Source organism: Arachis ipaensis, chromosome B02, assembly GCF_000816755.2.
Source record: "Arachis ipaensis cultivar K30076 chromosome B02, Araip1.1, whole genome shotgun sequence".
Classification (NCBI taxonomy): Eukaryota; Viridiplantae; Streptophyta; class Magnoliopsida; order Fabales; family Fabaceae; genus Arachis; species Arachis ipaensis.
Window position 1 is genome coordinate 108,747,552 of NC_029786.2, and position 16,846 is coordinate 108,764,397.

At 34.5% G+C, this 16,846-nt stretch overlaps 2 protein-coding genes, 1 long non-coding RNA gene, 2 other non-coding genes and 1 pseudogene across 5 annotated transcripts in view; 4 read left to right on the forward strand and 2 right to left on the reverse strand.

Annotated features, from left to right (window-relative positions):
* Positions 1-934, forward strand: part of LOC107626499 (probable E3 ubiquitin-protein ligase MARCH10) — a 4,484-nt gene extending 3,550 nt beyond the window's left edge. Inside the window, exon 10 of the mRNA XM_021116774.1 lies at positions 841-934. Coding sequence (XP_020972433.1) covers positions 841-844 — 4 coding nt within the window. The 3' untranslated portion in view covers positions 845-934. The remainder of the gene's footprint in view (positions 1-840) is intronic.
* LOC110269134 lies at positions 7-432 on the forward strand. The gene is made up of 2 exons (XR_002358250.1): positions 7-194; positions 350-432. It is a non-coding gene; the product is annotated as an uncharacterized LOC110269134 (long non-coding RNA).
* Positions 1,091-2,361, forward strand: LOC107628090 (annotated as a pseudogene).
* Positions 2,590-2,662, reverse strand: TRNAA-AGC. The gene has a single exon. It is a non-coding gene; the product is annotated as a tRNA-Ala (tRNA).
* LOC107626500 (zinc finger protein JACKDAW) lies at positions 4,777-5,829 on the reverse strand. Its single transcript, XM_021116777.1, has one exon. The coding sequence runs from the start codon at positions 5,525-5,527 to the stop codon at positions 4,919-4,921; it is 609 nt and encodes a 202-aa protein (XP_020972436.1). The 5' UTR covers positions 5,528-5,829; the 3' UTR covers positions 4,777-4,918.
* On the forward strand, positions 15,648-15,721 carry TRNAV-AAC. Its single transcript has one exon. It is a non-coding gene; the product is annotated as a tRNA-Val (tRNA).

Genomic DNA, 16,846 nt, shown 5'->3' on the forward strand with positions numbered 1-16,846 from the left:
TCTTCTGTTTTCCTCTTCGAAGCTCTCTCTCTCTCTCTCTCTCGCCTGCTTGCCGTCACCGTTGGCTCCTATGCCTCGTCCCCGCACCGCTTGTCTTAGTTTGCCTCTACTTCCTCCATGCGTCTTCTTCCTCTGCTCATGATTCCTCCTCGTTCCTCCGTCACCGTCTTCTTGCTTCTGCTTCTGCAGTGTGGGTGAGCTCACTGACTTCACTCTTCACTGAGTTGAGTTTCTTTTTTTTTTCAGTTTTTATTCTATAAACTTATTATACTGAGCTTAGATAATTTGCTTAACTTGATGTAATTACTTATTATTGATTAGAATTAGATAATTGGTCCATTGCTTGCAGCCTCAGTTTCTGTTCATCATCATGAATCTATGAAATACACGTTCAACTTCGTGTTTCTTTTTTTTTTTTTAATTGACTTCATTTTGTTGTGTTTTTTGTTTCAAGATTAACCGCAAAATGCTTATTTCAGTTAAATGCTTATTAGTTATTAATGTTCAGATTCAATCGTTCATTTGGAGTGTCAAGATTGAATTCACATTTTCTCGTTTTGGCAATGCTTGATTCGTTGTTTCCACGTTGTTTTGAAAGATTTGCAATATGGAGAAAGATACATGTACTACTGCTGCTCTGCACTGATGCGCTCATTCATCTCTCTCTCTGTTATTTATGCTATTGATTGTAGTGTGCTTTATTTAATTGGGCAGGATGTTTAACTCTCTAAGTTCAATCTATGTCACTTTTCCATACTATATACAGTTATACACATACGTTACATGTATCTATTAATTTCTCTATGAAATATGATTAATTTCCAGCAGATTGTATCATAGGTAGTCCTTCAACAAGTGGATAATTTCACTGGTTAATGAACGCAAGACTTACCCAAGACCGTCAAACATAGGCTGGTGATAAATGCTTTATGACTACTCATGTTCATAAGCAAAGCCCAGAAAGAACCTCTCTGCGAGTCTTTGCAACTCCACTTTGCTCCCATCCCATGTCTACTCTTTCTTCTTCATTTGCCAAATACAGTACAACTACAAACTATCCAAATTTGACTATACCATCCATTCGAATCTTATGCGNGTTTGGTTTCTTGAATGCTTAAGTACTCAATTTGGGATTCAGGTTTTCAGGTGGATGCAGAAATAACGGTGGTATATTGATGATAATGAGGTTTACTCGAAGCTCATATCAGTTATGGGAAAGAAAGGCCAAACCAGGATGGCTATGTGGCTTTTCTTGGAGATGCGTAATTCCAGGTGTCGCCCTGATACTTGTGTGTATAATGCTCTTATCGCGGATCAGGTGAATTCTTTGTTCGGGGATCTTGATGAGAGTATCATTTCTCCTGGCATCTACACGTTTAATGGTGTCATGGATGCTTTTCGAAAGAATGGAATGATCCGCGAAATGGAATCAGTACTTGCTCATCGATGCATAGTCATACGGGAAGAAGCAGAAATTCGATAAGATGGAACAAGTATTCAAGAGTTTGTTGAGGTCCAAGGAGAAACCAACACTGCCTACGTTTAATTCCATGATTCTGAACTATGGCAAGGCACGATTGAAGGAGAAAGCAGAAAATGTTTTCAGAAAAATGACGGACATGGGTTATAAACCAAGCTTTATCACTTACGAAAGTCTCATCTACATGTATGGAACTGTGATTGCATTTCCAAAGCTAGAGATTTATTTGAAGGGCTAATTGAGTCAAAGTCTCAAATAAAAGCATCAACCCTAAGTGTTATGCTTGATGTTTACCGCATAAATGGTTTACCATTGGAAGCAGATTCTCTGTTGGAGAGGGCAATTACTTTTCAAGTATTTCCTGATGCTTCAACATATAAGCTTCTTAGGGTTTACACTAAAGCCAACTTGAAGGAGCTTGTGGATAAATTGCTAAGGCATATGGATAGAGATGGTATTATCTCTAACAAAAAGTTCTTCCTAAATGCTTTGGGATCTTCACGAGACAAGTCAAAATCTGTTATTACTGCTGTAACTCATTCAAATAGCTCCCAAGATTTCGCAGAACCTCAGTTAAACACGTAGTTGGTAATTCACATCAAGAATTTCAGCTAAGGTTATATGGTATGTTATGTGACTTTGCCATCATCACTAGTTAAATGTTTAAGTTTTGGTTTAGTGAAATTGTTATTCTTTGTTTATACTTCTGTTTTGTAAATAGTTACTACTCTATTCTTTGTCTTTTTTTTTTTTCTTGTTTTCTTCATTTGGATTTAGTATAGTAAATTTGGCAAAGTGATTGGTGCTGGAGAGCAATAAGTAAATCAATGACTTAAAAAATGAAATTTCGATTAATGATATTATTGACAATACAAGAATAATGATAATTGCATTTGAAACATACAAGTCTGACTTGTAACATTCTGCTCAAAAATGAAAAATTAATAAATCAACTAATCGATAAAGACAATTTGTTGAGAATATATATAATGTTAATAACAATCTTGAACTAATATTGTTTATGCACTTTCAAGTTGATTGTATGAATTTTGTTTTTGACTCAACATGAACGAGTCGCATCATCAGTATAGAAAAGATGAAAATAAAAATGGAGATGCGGGGTATCGATCCCCGTACCTCTCGCATGCTAAGCGAGCGCTCTACCATCTGAGCTACATCCCCATGCTTGTTTAATTTATCGAGTTTTGATTTAGTATTCTCCTGTTCAAACTTTATTATTATTATTACAAAAATAGAAGATTTTTATTTCTTATTATTTGGTTATGATAATCTAAACAGCTAGTAGTTATGGTGGTCAGTGTCTAGTGTAGATAGAGATGCATAACATCAATCAGTAATGATTTACTGGTATTTGCATCGTTTTCGGGACTATTCAATCTAAATTGGAAAGACTCAGAGACACACTTTATAGTTACTGTGTATGCAGAGAGCTACAAGCATTAGACGATAGTAACCACGAACTGTCAAAGCAAAGAAGCAGTAGCGTCAAATTCAATCGCTTTGACCACGAATTCAGCTGACCTTGATTTTCAACTAACAAGGTCTAGTGGTAATTATACTAGGAATAATTAAAATATGATTTTCAGTTAGCTTATTATTAGCTACAACTACTACTAGCATGGTGTAGTTGATGACACTTGACAAATCAAAATCAAATTAAAGGATTACTTTCACTGTTTCAATCGTGTCCTTGGCCTTGCCATCGTTACGAAAGAATCAGGGTGTATGTACCATTTAAAAGCCAGTCTGGCACCTACATTGTAGATTCTCCCAAGCTAGTAACTTAACAAGTACATACTCTGCTGTGTCTTTCTTCACTTCCTATCTACCACAAATAATGCTTAATTTAAATGCATAATAATAAGTGATCTGCTAGTTATAATTCAGTCTAATTATGTCTATAAATTGAAATTCAAACACAATAATAAATTTGATTTATCTTCAGTTAGAGAAAATCTTGTTGATAATAATCTGCTCAAAAATAAACTAAGATGCCGAAAAATAGATAAATACTTCAACCTCTCTAAAAAGATAACATTCTATAAATACCAAACTCTATAAAAGGTACGCTACTTACTCTAAATAACATTATATTTATCTTCTTCTCTTACTAATTTGAACGTGAGAATGCCTTTGCAGGTGTCATCGCCAACTTTCTCCGTCTCAAGCGAAAGCAAGCTCAGTTCCTGAATAGGACGAGTTATACCTCAAGTCTGACTTATCACACAAAAACAATAAGTATACATTCACCAAGTTTCTAAATCTTAATATTTATCAACTTTTATAATACTTGTATGTATATATATATATATTCTAATACTTGTTAAGTTTAAAAATTTTGAACAAGTATATATGTTTTTAAGAATAATTAATGGATGAAAAAAAAAAGAAAAAAAATAATACTTTTTACAATACCCTTAACCTGCTGCTTGTGAAATAGGACAAAGGTGATCTATATACTAAAGTACTTTACTCGGGGAATATCTAAAAAATTTGTATATCTATAATTTGTCGTATGGTGGAATAATTTTTCATCTACCAGAATTGGTGATGAAAAGACCACATCACCTGAAAACACCACTGAATTATTAACAGAAAAGTTGGCAAGACATATCCAAAGGAATCAGATTGTGATAAGGTTTCAACCAGCTACGTACTGTAATAATATACTATTTCTTTTCTTCTTTTTTCCGATTAACCCCGCCATGCCAGTGGAAAAGGATTTGAATTTTGACGGTCAACACGAGAATAGTATGTAGTACTACGTAACATGTGTTTTTGGCGTTTCACATAAAAATTAACTAGAAATAGAATAATATAGTATCTCATTGTGCTTATAAAATCAATTTCTTTCATTTTAAAAAAAATTATTGTTTCCCTCCACTACTTCTCCCAACAAGGTTAAAGACAGAAGATAAAATAAGAATTTGGAAAAAACCCTTTAATTTAGTCATCTCGTTAGAGAGACATGCATATAGTAGTGGTCCCTACTCGGCTACTCCCTACTACAATTAATAGGTTACACTGTGAGGAGTCTATATTTGGTCTTCTCTTCCTACCCATCATTATATTATGCTTCATGAACCTCAGCTCAATTTCTAAATAATTCTACTCCAAAAGGAAGATATGTAAGTTATCATGGCTTTGCTATTTGAACATTAACAAAATATAGACATGAGAGTGGTTTCTCTATATATAAATAAACTAGTAGAGAAAATGTTACAAAGCTCGTAAGTCCTACTTGGTAACCATTTTAAAATAAAGATATAGAACTGTAGGACTAAAACTTTGTATAATACTTATATTCACCTTACTCTTATGTCCACATATTCTACATGTTGAAGATCAGAAGAAACATTTCTAACCATGATATAACATGAAATTGATGATAGTTGCCGCAAAATAAAAAACAATTCACTAATTGGTAGTGAATTGGGTGAGCCCCATGGAAGAAGCAAACTTTGCAAGCTCTTGTGGTAGGAACTGATGAAGGCCAGCGGGTCCTTCACCAGCACCGCTGACCCCGAGAAAATCTCTCGTCAAGTTATGTTCCATGGACGCTGAGTTTGAACCGCCATGATGAGGGAGCTTCAAGTTCCCCGCAGGATCAGTGGTACTATTTTGTGCTGCACTTTGCATAACTAGCTGATCATAAGTGTTGGAAGAATGCGTGAATGAGCTGAAGCTACTAGTTGAAGCAAAATCCCCAGCATGAGCATGGTTTGAATTATTAGATGATGAGGAGGTCATTACCCCAAAAGTAGCACTGAAAATGGAAGGACTGGTGGTTGATCTTGTGGAACCCATCTGAGCTGCTTTCTGAAGAAGTGCGGTTGCTGACATGGGAGATAATTGCTTGTTATTGTTATCGGTGGTGGTGCTTTGACCGTCAGAAGTATAAATAGAAGCCAAGTTATCTGATGATGATGAAGCTCCTATTTCTGGTCTTTTTCCAATAGCAGGTAGTGACGATGAAGAGAGTGAAAGGTGGTTTGCACTATTACTATTGTGGATGAAGTTATTCATTTGCACAATGTCAGGTAAAGCCAAGGAAGAAGACGCATTGTGATGATAGAGTCCGACAAGATTACTATTATTATTATTATTATTATTATTATCATGAGAGGAAGTGCCGTGTTGTTGATGATGGTTGAGCCATAGGGATAAGTTAGGTGAGTGATTGAAATGAAGAGGAGTAGGAATGAGGGCATGAGAGAAAGCACGATTGTGAGGAGGAGGAGGAGGAGGAGGTGGTTGTTGGGTGTGGAAATTTAGATTTGTGGTGGAGGGGGGAAGGAGAAGGGAGGAGGTCTCGAGAGCCAAAGCATCGCAGAAAGCTCTGTGGGTGATGAAGCTATCCTTCCTGGAGAAGAGGGTGCCGCAATCACATTTGTACTCGCGAGTGCCGCAGGTCTTGCTGTGTGCCTTCCAATCGGATTGGACGGCGTACTTCTTGGAGCACTAGGCGTCGTGGTGGACGCAGCTCTTCTCCGGGCAGATGTACACCTTCTTCCTCACGGGCTCCTTGTTGGACCTCTGCCTCAGCTTCCATGGCAGGTTGTGTCCCCTCCTGTGCAGCTGAAGGTTCTGGTCCCTCTGGAACCCTTTGTTGCATATCTCGCATATGAACCTGTTTGTGGCCATCAGCGTCTTGGGCGACAGCGCTATTACCTCCGCTTCCGGGTCTGGTGTTCCTGGATGATTTCTCTTTTTCTTCTGGATTACTCCTCCTTCTTCACTCCCTTTATTATTAGGGTTAGGGTTCATCATTTCAGCTTCAGGGATCGGAACCTAATAAGTGAACACAGATATATGTATATATATGCTTGCTATTACTCACTGCCTCTTTCTCTCGATTTTAATTTTGGATGCTTCTCTCTTTCTCATCACTGCTATATATCCTCAAAGACGCTGACACCCATATATCTTGCTGGCCCACCCCCTGTACTCGCAATTCATACTTTCTCATGTATGTCTATGTCTATGTGTATATAAATAATTATTTAAATAATTAAGGTGTCAAACAACAAACAAGGCACATAAAGAAATGAAGTCGAGTATAAAACTAGCTATAGTATGGTATTTCTCTCTCTCTCACACACACACATACAATTAATGTGTCTTTGTGTTTGAGACTTGAGAGAGGCTGCCTTTTCGCCTACTAAACAATAATGAATAATAATATTGAATATGTTGGGGAATTGTTGTATACTCTATATATGTATATATCTTTTGTTGAGACCTCAAACCCCAATTGCTTGCTTATAATATTAATAAAAGGCTTTTAAAGTACTAAACCTTTTCTTAAAGGTGAATAAATTAAAATGATGTTGCTGCGGATGAATATCTCGAGAGCTGAATCATACTAGTAGACTAGCTGGTAGATGTGTGTTTGACTCCTTGTGTTGTGTATGTAGGAAATCAAGGTTCAAAATATTGTTGCTGTGCTCCTTCGCAAGAAAAAGTCTCTTGCCTTTTATTTCACACTTTATCAGCTCTGCCCTCTGGAATCATTAAGCCATAATTACGTCGACCAACACTACCTTTCTTATTGTCATGCTAGCTTAGAGATTAGATTAAATCAGTCAACAGAGAAAGAGAGAGGCACCCTCAGATGACGATCCAGGGTCAGAGATATATCAGACTCAATGCAACTTTATTTCTCTCGTCTTTGTAACGGAAAATTTTTCTTGTATATATAGGATAGTAAACGTTTCACGTATACTACCGTCCTTCTTTCAATCATTTCTGTATCTGTAAAATTAAATATAAAAATCTTAGTTTATTTGGATTTTTTGAGATTAAATCTACTCAGATTTTTTATGTTATAATTGTACGTGTTATGCTGTTATCCATTTCAAATATTAAGGTATACCTAGGCCATATCTCTATTTGTGTTGTATGATAGTGTAGCAAATAGTAGGGATGTCAATGGGGCAGGGCCAGGGCGGGGGCGGGGGATGCCTCCCTGCTCCCATCCCCGCCCTCAAATTTGTTCTCCATCCCTGCCCCATTCTCCGTCGTGGGGGAATATTGCTCCCCATCCCCATTCCTATGGGGCCACATTCCCCGCGGGGACCCCATTCCCTATCTACATAATAGTTCTAACTAATTATTAATTTCCATATGAATAGAGCTGCAAGTATCTATCTTATACAAAAACTGCAAGATTTTATACACGATGGTGACTTCTTTCAAAATAACACAATGGGGGGACGCAACGACGAGCCAAAGGATAAAGCAGTGAACGAGGTGGGAGATGCGGCAACAGAGAGGAGAATGGACACGACGGCAGAGTTACGAAAAGGAACGCCACAAATAGAAATTACGACGCGGTAAGGGTGATGGCACGGTGAAGTGTGACGATGCGATGAGAAGGGTGACGACGGGGTAGCTGCAGAGAGGTTGGATGGAGTATGAACAACCTTAGGGATCTCTGAATTGAAAAAGGGCTATGCAAATAAAGATTAGGATTTTTGGGTTTCTCTATATATGTGTGTGTGAGAAATGACTAAAAAACATATATAAGAAATAAACTATTAAGGATAATTAAAGGAATTCATAAATTTCGGGGAATAGCGGGGACGGAGCGGGGATCCCTGCTCGGGTCCCCGCACCTGCTTCGGGAAAATTTTATCCCCCATCCCCATTCCCACAGAAAAAATTCCCCACAATTGAATCCCCATTCGGGGCAGTCCCCGCAGGGATTCCCGCGTCTCGGGAAATTTTGCCATCCCTAGCAAATAGGTAGGTTTGTAACATAATGTATATGTGTATTTGAAAACCTTTTTCGTAGGTGTATAGTATTAGTGAAATAATTGATGTTTATTTGTAGATATAATATAATAATGAGGGTGTGTAGGGAGGGGTTCTCGTTTCCCAAAGCAAGTAAGGTGATAGGACCGTCCGTGATACCCCTGTCAGTGTGTGTGTGAGAGAGAGAAGACTGAGAGAGAGTAGGGGACCCCACAAAAATATTAGTGTGGGGACACCTTTCATCAGGCACCGTCCAATGAACTGCTAATGCTATTCCCATCCATGTTCTAGCTGCACTCTCATAAGTCATAAGTCTAATGCTAACACGACTCAAATTAAGAACTAATATGTATGTATATCTTGACATTTTCATTTAAATTAAAGTCAAGAAGTCTATTATAAAAAATTAAAAATATTGAAAAATGACAAAAATAATGTAATCATTTTATGACAAGTTAAGTTATTATGGTGAGTCATATATGTGTTGAAAAGTCATTTTTTTTAGTTAACAATATATGTTTTTAAGAAAAGTATAGGTTACTGATATATTATCTGCTAATAATAATAAATTATTATATTTTAAATACATGTATGAAAAAATACATTCAAGAAATATATCTATAAAAATATTTTTATTAGACACAATTATAAAAAAGATATTTTTATTAGACATATTTATAAAGACACTTCTATTAAACATAATTATAAATAAAAGTTGACAAAAATTAGTAGAAATGCTGTTGGTAACGTAGCGGAATTGATATTTTTAACTTGTAGTATAGTACAGTTAGTTTGCTAGCATCTTCAGGTACAGAAGTGCAAGTGCAGCTAACAAAAGAGAAAGAGAATCTAAGGTTATAAATATAAAAGAAGTATATGTCATTAAGAACACAGATATAACAAGTAAAGAAGTAGAACGTAACAAGACACTAATTTGTTGATATGTAGGTAGATGTACACGCATACAATTTACGTTAGGTTTGCAAGGAAACGTGCATGTCTGAGAATATATATGATGGTATGTATTGAATGATATATTGTTTGGTCACGACGATGAAGACGTTACTTATTAGCTTCCATAAAGCCTAAGCTTGCTGCTGGGATGCCCCTCCTACTTTGTAGCACAGCACTGTCTTAACTCTGCTACTTGTGATGATTGTGATATATGTATGCACATAATTTATTACCCCTTTCCTTTTCTTTTTCTTTTTTTAATTTTAGTAACAATCCATCATTTTAATTTGCTTGTGAATAATAATTTTAATATATGTTATGAAAGTATTATTTTTTTTAAATGTAACTAAATAAACAAAGCATATTTTTAATATAAAGATTTTCATAAAAAATAGTTTTAACATTTTTATTTGAGTAAGTGTCTAATAAGAATAATGTATAAATTATTGTAAAAAGGAATATTTCCAACTAACCACTTACTTAAGGATAGATCTGATCTGAGGATTGCTTGAGTGACGAAGACATTTTACCTCACACACACAGTAGCAGTGTCCACTCCCTTCCATTATTGATGATGAGATATATAACCATATGACGATATCATCACCAATCCTGCAGTCCAAGACCAATATATAATAATTTATCCATTTAATTATTGTTTCTTTTAATTTGTTGGGCTCGCTAGCTAGAATTATTAATTGATCCAATCCAGCTTCAACTATACTATATATATATACTTTAATTAAACCAACTTGGGTTGGTCGAGTGGTCAGCTCACTCGTCCGCTTAAGCAAGTGTCGGGGTACGAATCTCGCATTGTGCATGCAGCAACCTATTGGCCAGCGACAGACCCTTAAATGGAGCTCCGATCCGCGACGGATTAGTCTATTGGGTTGAGAGATATCGTGGGCAACCAAAAATATATATATATATACTTTAATTATAGTTTATACCAAATGATTATTATTATGCATTAAAATTCTCTGGGTAATGGAATCATTTTGTAGTGAAATCTATAGATCAACGCATTGTCTATTTTAGTTGTAGCTGAACAATAATAGCATCAGCTAGTTCTCTGCCCAGTTCCAGTCACGTGACTAAGGTTTACATATATAGCTTTGAAATTTTTTGTATATTCCGATTCCTCGGCATAACTTTTTCGGTGTCTATCACCAACAACCCTATATATACTGCACTGCCTGCGTGTCTCATGTATGTGTGATCGAAATTTGGCATCATCACAACAACATTGACCTTTTTCATTCCCATCTCAACTAAGCCTATTTCCATTTCCATTAAGGTCAATAATTAATATGAGTGAGGATTCATACATATACTATATATTCCATAGGCGGCACCATTGTATCTCAAAGCACCTTAAATTTTCTCATTCATCTCCAATCGGATCCTTCTTATTCCACTTGGTCCATATGCACAACTAATATAGATTAGTTGACTTTATTTACCGTCCTAACAAGCATAAGCCTAATATTTTTAAATAACCAACTAACACAAGGACCATTCTACGTTGTTCATACCCCTTTTTGAAGAATTCACATTCATATAAACTTGAAGAAGAATATTTATGTTATCTATATATAGCTCATCAGCTAATTTTTTGAGACCATATATATGATATCTACATACGTAATTAGTCTGGCCCCATTTAATCTAATCAATGGTTTAGAAAGAGATACAGCTAGCTAGCACTGCCACTGTACATATATATATATACATGTTCACATTTGATGAAGCTGTCAATTATGATATGATTGTTGTTCTTACCAAACTTTTATCGTGCTACAAAATATATTTAAAGCTATGGTCCATGGACTAGTAGCTCGCTCTATATATACTCAATTTACTCAGTTTGTTATCAGTAGAAAAAGACTTTGACAAGTGCAATTTTAACTCAATCACAAATTGGTAAAAAATTTTCAAAGTAATTAAGATTGCATCATCAACTTTTGGGACCTTGACAAGCTACTGGAATTGGATATAGAATATAATTAATTGGTTAACCAAGGTTAGCTTATTCTAGATAATAAAGTATATATATGCTATAAATTTAAACGGGGAATGCTAGGGGAAAAAAATTTGCAAGTGTCCTTTAAGTTGTTATTGAAACTGGAGTATTGTATTATTTATTAATTTGATGGAATAATATATATTAGTGCTTATTAAACCACTTAAATTTTGAAACTAAAATTAATATATATAGAGTATGATTAGATGATAAACCACTACAGCAGGTGTGTGGGACCAAGCTATTTGACAATAATCAGGAACTGCATGAGTAGGGCCCGGGGGAGTTACATCTTATACATTGCAAGATTATTGATTATTGGAACAATGGGGATATATAATAATTAAATTCATAATAATTGGAGGAGAACACAATGTGTTATGTTATAAAAGTATGAGACAACTCAACTGCTTTTGGCTTGATGCATCTGGATTGTAGAGCCTCCCATTCCAATCGATCTATATCATATGTTTTATTTCCACATCCTCATTATTTTGGTATCCAATGATCATTCTTCATCAGCTCACTACTCATCAGTAGACACACATTCAAAACTCCATGCATTTTCTAATTAGCATATGTCTTTGGGTGTAGGCACAGTACAGTTAAACAATAATAATGTTACACTAATTTAAAATAATAAACATGCATGTAACGACAAAGGAGTATAATGATTTTTTTAATAATGGGTTACTGTTTTCACAAACCAATTAGAAGAAATTGTAATTGAATTTGATGTTAAAGTAGTTTAAGTCCAACGAGAAACGGACACACCTTATTGCATCCATCCATGCCATGGATTCCCCGTCGTCCCCGCAAGTCTATTGAGATCGAATTAAGTGCCATGCATTATTATTATTATTTATAGTTAACAATTAATTTCCTTCAATTTAAGCTTAATTAGTCTTGCCTTGCAAATTTTAATTTAATTATTAACATCTATACATAGCTCTGCTGGATTATCACTTCCAAAAATACTACAACGTTTCCATTATCGCAATACGCGTTTTTAGTGCTTTAATTTGAAAGACCCTATGGTCTATGGATTGTGTTTTGGCCAAAATATTTGCTGATTATGTGGTAGAATACTACATGAATTAAGAGGGAAAGCATTCTTAATATATCTATTCCTCAGCATGTGTATGCCTCCATTATTAGATTATTAATACAAACCCGATCGATCTATTATTTCTAGTTTTTTTTTTTTTTTAACTATAGCTAGCATATCTCAAAGACTATTACTCAAATTTTGTGTGTGTATTAGTGTATATATTTATGATGTATGCAGTGTAGCACAAAATGCGGAACCATGGTAATGGAGCTAGTAACAGTCCAAGAAAATCAAATCTTACTATCTGTATATTCAAATAATAATAATAACAATAACTTGGAACTTGGATTACGTACTAAGCGCTGCAACACACAAAGTTTATTAATTATTATTATTTTTATTATTATAAAGCTTCATGATTCAGCTCCAAATTTCTAGGGGGGCGAAACTGGGTAAATCTCCAAACAAACACAAATACATGATCTCGTGCATTCTGAAATTTAAGAGTTTAATTATTCGACATTTATTCCAGAACCAAACATATATAGAACTCTACTGTATTATGCAGAATCTTCAGCAACCGACCCCATCCCCATTGAGTTACTGTCCTCACACGGTCACACCTGTTCCCTTTGCAAATATATATATATATATATTATCAGAAACCCCTACGAATCTTGAGAGAGATATATTAATAAACGAATTTATTGTTTCATTTGATGCAGTATAGCTTTCCGTTGAATCAATTTCGTTTCCCATATATAAAATTGTGATCAAATAATTACATTTGAGTTAGATCATACTATGCATCTTGTAAAAGAAGAAATACTAGGCTTAGTTTACTTATAGGATGGAATAAACAAATAGGTGTAGACAAATTTGATGATTGGATCGGGCGAATTTGATAAGAAGATTGTGCTGCTTGGATGTCTAAATTGATAGAGATATATCAGCAAGAACAGAAGAACAAACTAAAAGGAGTTTGTACCTGCTACATCAATGTATGTAGTCTCCCTCACCCAAAAATAAAAATATAAAAATGAAAAGGGAAATGTTAGGGGACAATGACTTTATTGAACAATATGAACAACCACCAATCAAATAAAAACATACTATACTTTCAATTAAATCCTCTAAATTTTAATATTAAAATAATCATTCGTACACTGATAAAATAAACATCCGACATATCTATTATTTATATTATTTAATATTTTTATTGTTTACCTATACTCTTCCAAATGAAAAACCACACACACATACATTCCTCAATCCTCAGTTTGCGTTGTGTGGGCGGTCATGGACCCACTGCCACTGGGCACTCCTAATTTGTCTCATTATTATGTGTGTTAGTTATTGCTTTATTTTTTATTTTTTAAAGTTAAGAGTGAAATTTAAATTTAAAATCTCTAAATGAAGAAGAAAAATTATGTCATTTAAATTATAATTTAATATACACATCTTTTCTGTTTTTTTATTATTTTTTATTTTTTTACCTATCTCAAGTCACTTGAACAAAAGAAGGATATGATGATATGCATTCATGCCACATCCACAGCCACGTGCGTATAGTTTCATTTGATGCTTTTTGCATCTAGATCTCCTTTTAGATCACCAATCATTTTTATATTATGCGAAACCGATTATATTGATGAGTAACATATAGTAGCCTTTAATTAAAAACAATTTAATTAATATATAAGTAATACTGCATCAATTCATTCACATAAAAACTAGCTAGAAATTAAAACTAATAAGAATCAAATATTTGACTCCAACTATACACTAATTATATCAACAACGCGCAATTATTAAGCACATTTAAACGAACGTGTACTTATTGGCTTGGTCCATATACACGCACATGAAAGGACTTCATTTTCAATATTCCAAGTCATTCAATGGTATGCTTCTACACAACAACAAACAGGTATAATTGTGTGATATAATCAAGTAGCTTAGGCATTTGGTGCTCATACATATACATATAGATAGTAATAAGTATTACTAAGCTAGTACTATTTTAAACCTGGCCTATAGTGAGCATTCATTATTATTAAAAAATATCCATTCATCGTATATATACCAGAGAAAAATTTCGTGTCTCGTCTCAAATAATTAATTTAAGGAAATTAAAGGCCGCATTTGAATTGAATTGAATGTTCTTTTAATTCCCATTAAACAATAACACATAGATACACACACGAAAAACTATAACAACAGTTTGCAGAGTCTTTTTCTTCTTTTTCCCATAAATTCAAGATCTCATTCTATGACACTTGACTTTATAGATATGAACATTAATAAAAAGATATGTAAGACTGTGAGAGGAGGTGGGGCTAGCTTCAAATTTTCAATTGATGCATGGATTGATGGTTTCACTCATTGAAAAATTGAAATATAGAGAGAGGCATGTGTAGTTGTAACGCACAGTAGATATCAAAGCAGCTGTCCCATGCAACGAGGGGGATAAAGAAAATTGATTATGAGTTTGATTAATTCCAAGGAGAAGAAACCAAATAACAGAATCAAGTTGGTCTTATTATGTCTCTTTAGATTGCATCTACGCATGTTCCCTTTTCGTGGATTTTTGTGCAAGAGGACCATGGTATTGGTATCACATCATACCAATAATACTACCAAATACAAGCATCTCTAAACATTCTTCCCCTATTCCCATCTTTTAAGAAGGTGACAAGCAAGCAATAACTAGAACAAACAAAGTATATGACATTGAAAGGATATATTTCCATTCATTTCAAACTTTTATAGTGATTTATATATTAATGTTGCGTAATGTCTAGCTAGACCGACTACATATATATGAACATACAGATCAGAAGAGAGTAGTGCATTGTATTTGTGAGTCTGTGGATCGATTAATTGCCCCTGCTAGCCAAGTTCATAATATTGATGAGAATCATGCATGTATGTTAGCAAAAGCCTATACAGTTAACACCTTAGTAAATAAATAACACAATAGCAGTTTAGTTGAACATACACGTATGTAAATGAGTAAATGTTTGTAAATAATTTGCACATGTATAATTCTGCTCTAGCAGTGAATTGAACATCATTATTATTTGGACAATATCCATAAACAAATTAAACTCACCATCGATTGGACTTGGGCTACAATCACCCTTGCATTTGTTTTTTTTATTCCTAGATTGCACGGATGACACTATTAACAAATTGGAAAAAGAAAATTGGTACCTAATTGGACCCATTCTTATTGCCACTATTTGAATGTTCCATATCATTTTTTAATTATGCAAGAGACCATGACCCAAAAACAAGAAGGAAAAAACAGAACTTTACAAGAATTAGAAAAAAAGATCTGGCTGCTTTAGACATCTGGTGTCGTGGTGTAGTTGGTTATCACGTCAGTCTAACACACTGAAGGTCTCCGGTTCGAGTCCGGGCGACGCCATTTTAGTGTATAATTTCACTTTTACATTTGTTTCTACTTCTATTTCTTCTCGTATCCTTAATTAAAAACATATTACTCCTATATTTTGTTATAATTCAACATACATGACCAAATTCATGATACATGAAAGCAAGCACTAATGACAAAATATAATGCTACGATCCATTAGGAAATCCAAATGTGACAGTCAAGGATCAAGGATTAATTGAATTTCGTAAAGCAATTCCATATTTGGTTAACAACATACTCAATTTAATTGAGTAATGTTCTTTTGAAAGGCTATCATCATTGATGAGTCCGTGACAATCTTATTACTAAATTAAGATGCATCGAATTATATATTGAATCATTAGTTGAGACTTTGACGTAGGCTTTTTTATATAAATAAATAATAAAAATATATTATTTACCAAAATACGCATGGACGGAAATTATTCCAAAAATACGCAGGACCAATTCAGGGTGGGCGATGGCGAAATGGAGATTCACTTCAAATCGTGTCCAACGGCTACGAAATGGAGCTAACATCTTTAGAATGCGTGCAGTTCCCCCATTTTGCTCCTGGCATGCACGAAATGCCCAATCCAACCCTGGCGCCAACGAGTTGGGCAACATCAGAGGTAGCGCCAGCGAGTTGGTGACAAAGGAAATTTGTGTAAGTTGATCTGTGTTGTTCTCTTTGAAGAAAAAAAAACCTAACATGAGTAGGGATGGGGCTAACGTTGGAAGAGAACCCAGTATACAGAGCAAATCACATTATTAAATTAGACTGGAGAAAAAAATTAAATGATTCAACCAAAGTTAAAAATATAACATGGATCAACTAGAAACGTATTTTTAAGTAATTCAAATCAAACTAATTCGAATTACAAATTAACAGTAATTCGAAGTTGATCAATTCAAAATATGCAGTTAAAATTTGTACGTAATTTGAACCTACTTGATTCGAATTATGCATGCAGGTTGATCCAGGGTAATTCGAATTACACTAATTCGAATTATAAGGGATGCAATTCAAATTACACTAAACAAATAAAATTATCTAATATATTGGACTAGCTCAATGTTAATCAGATTTTTTATTTCTATTATAAAATATAAAAAATTTTAATTTAAAAAAATTGG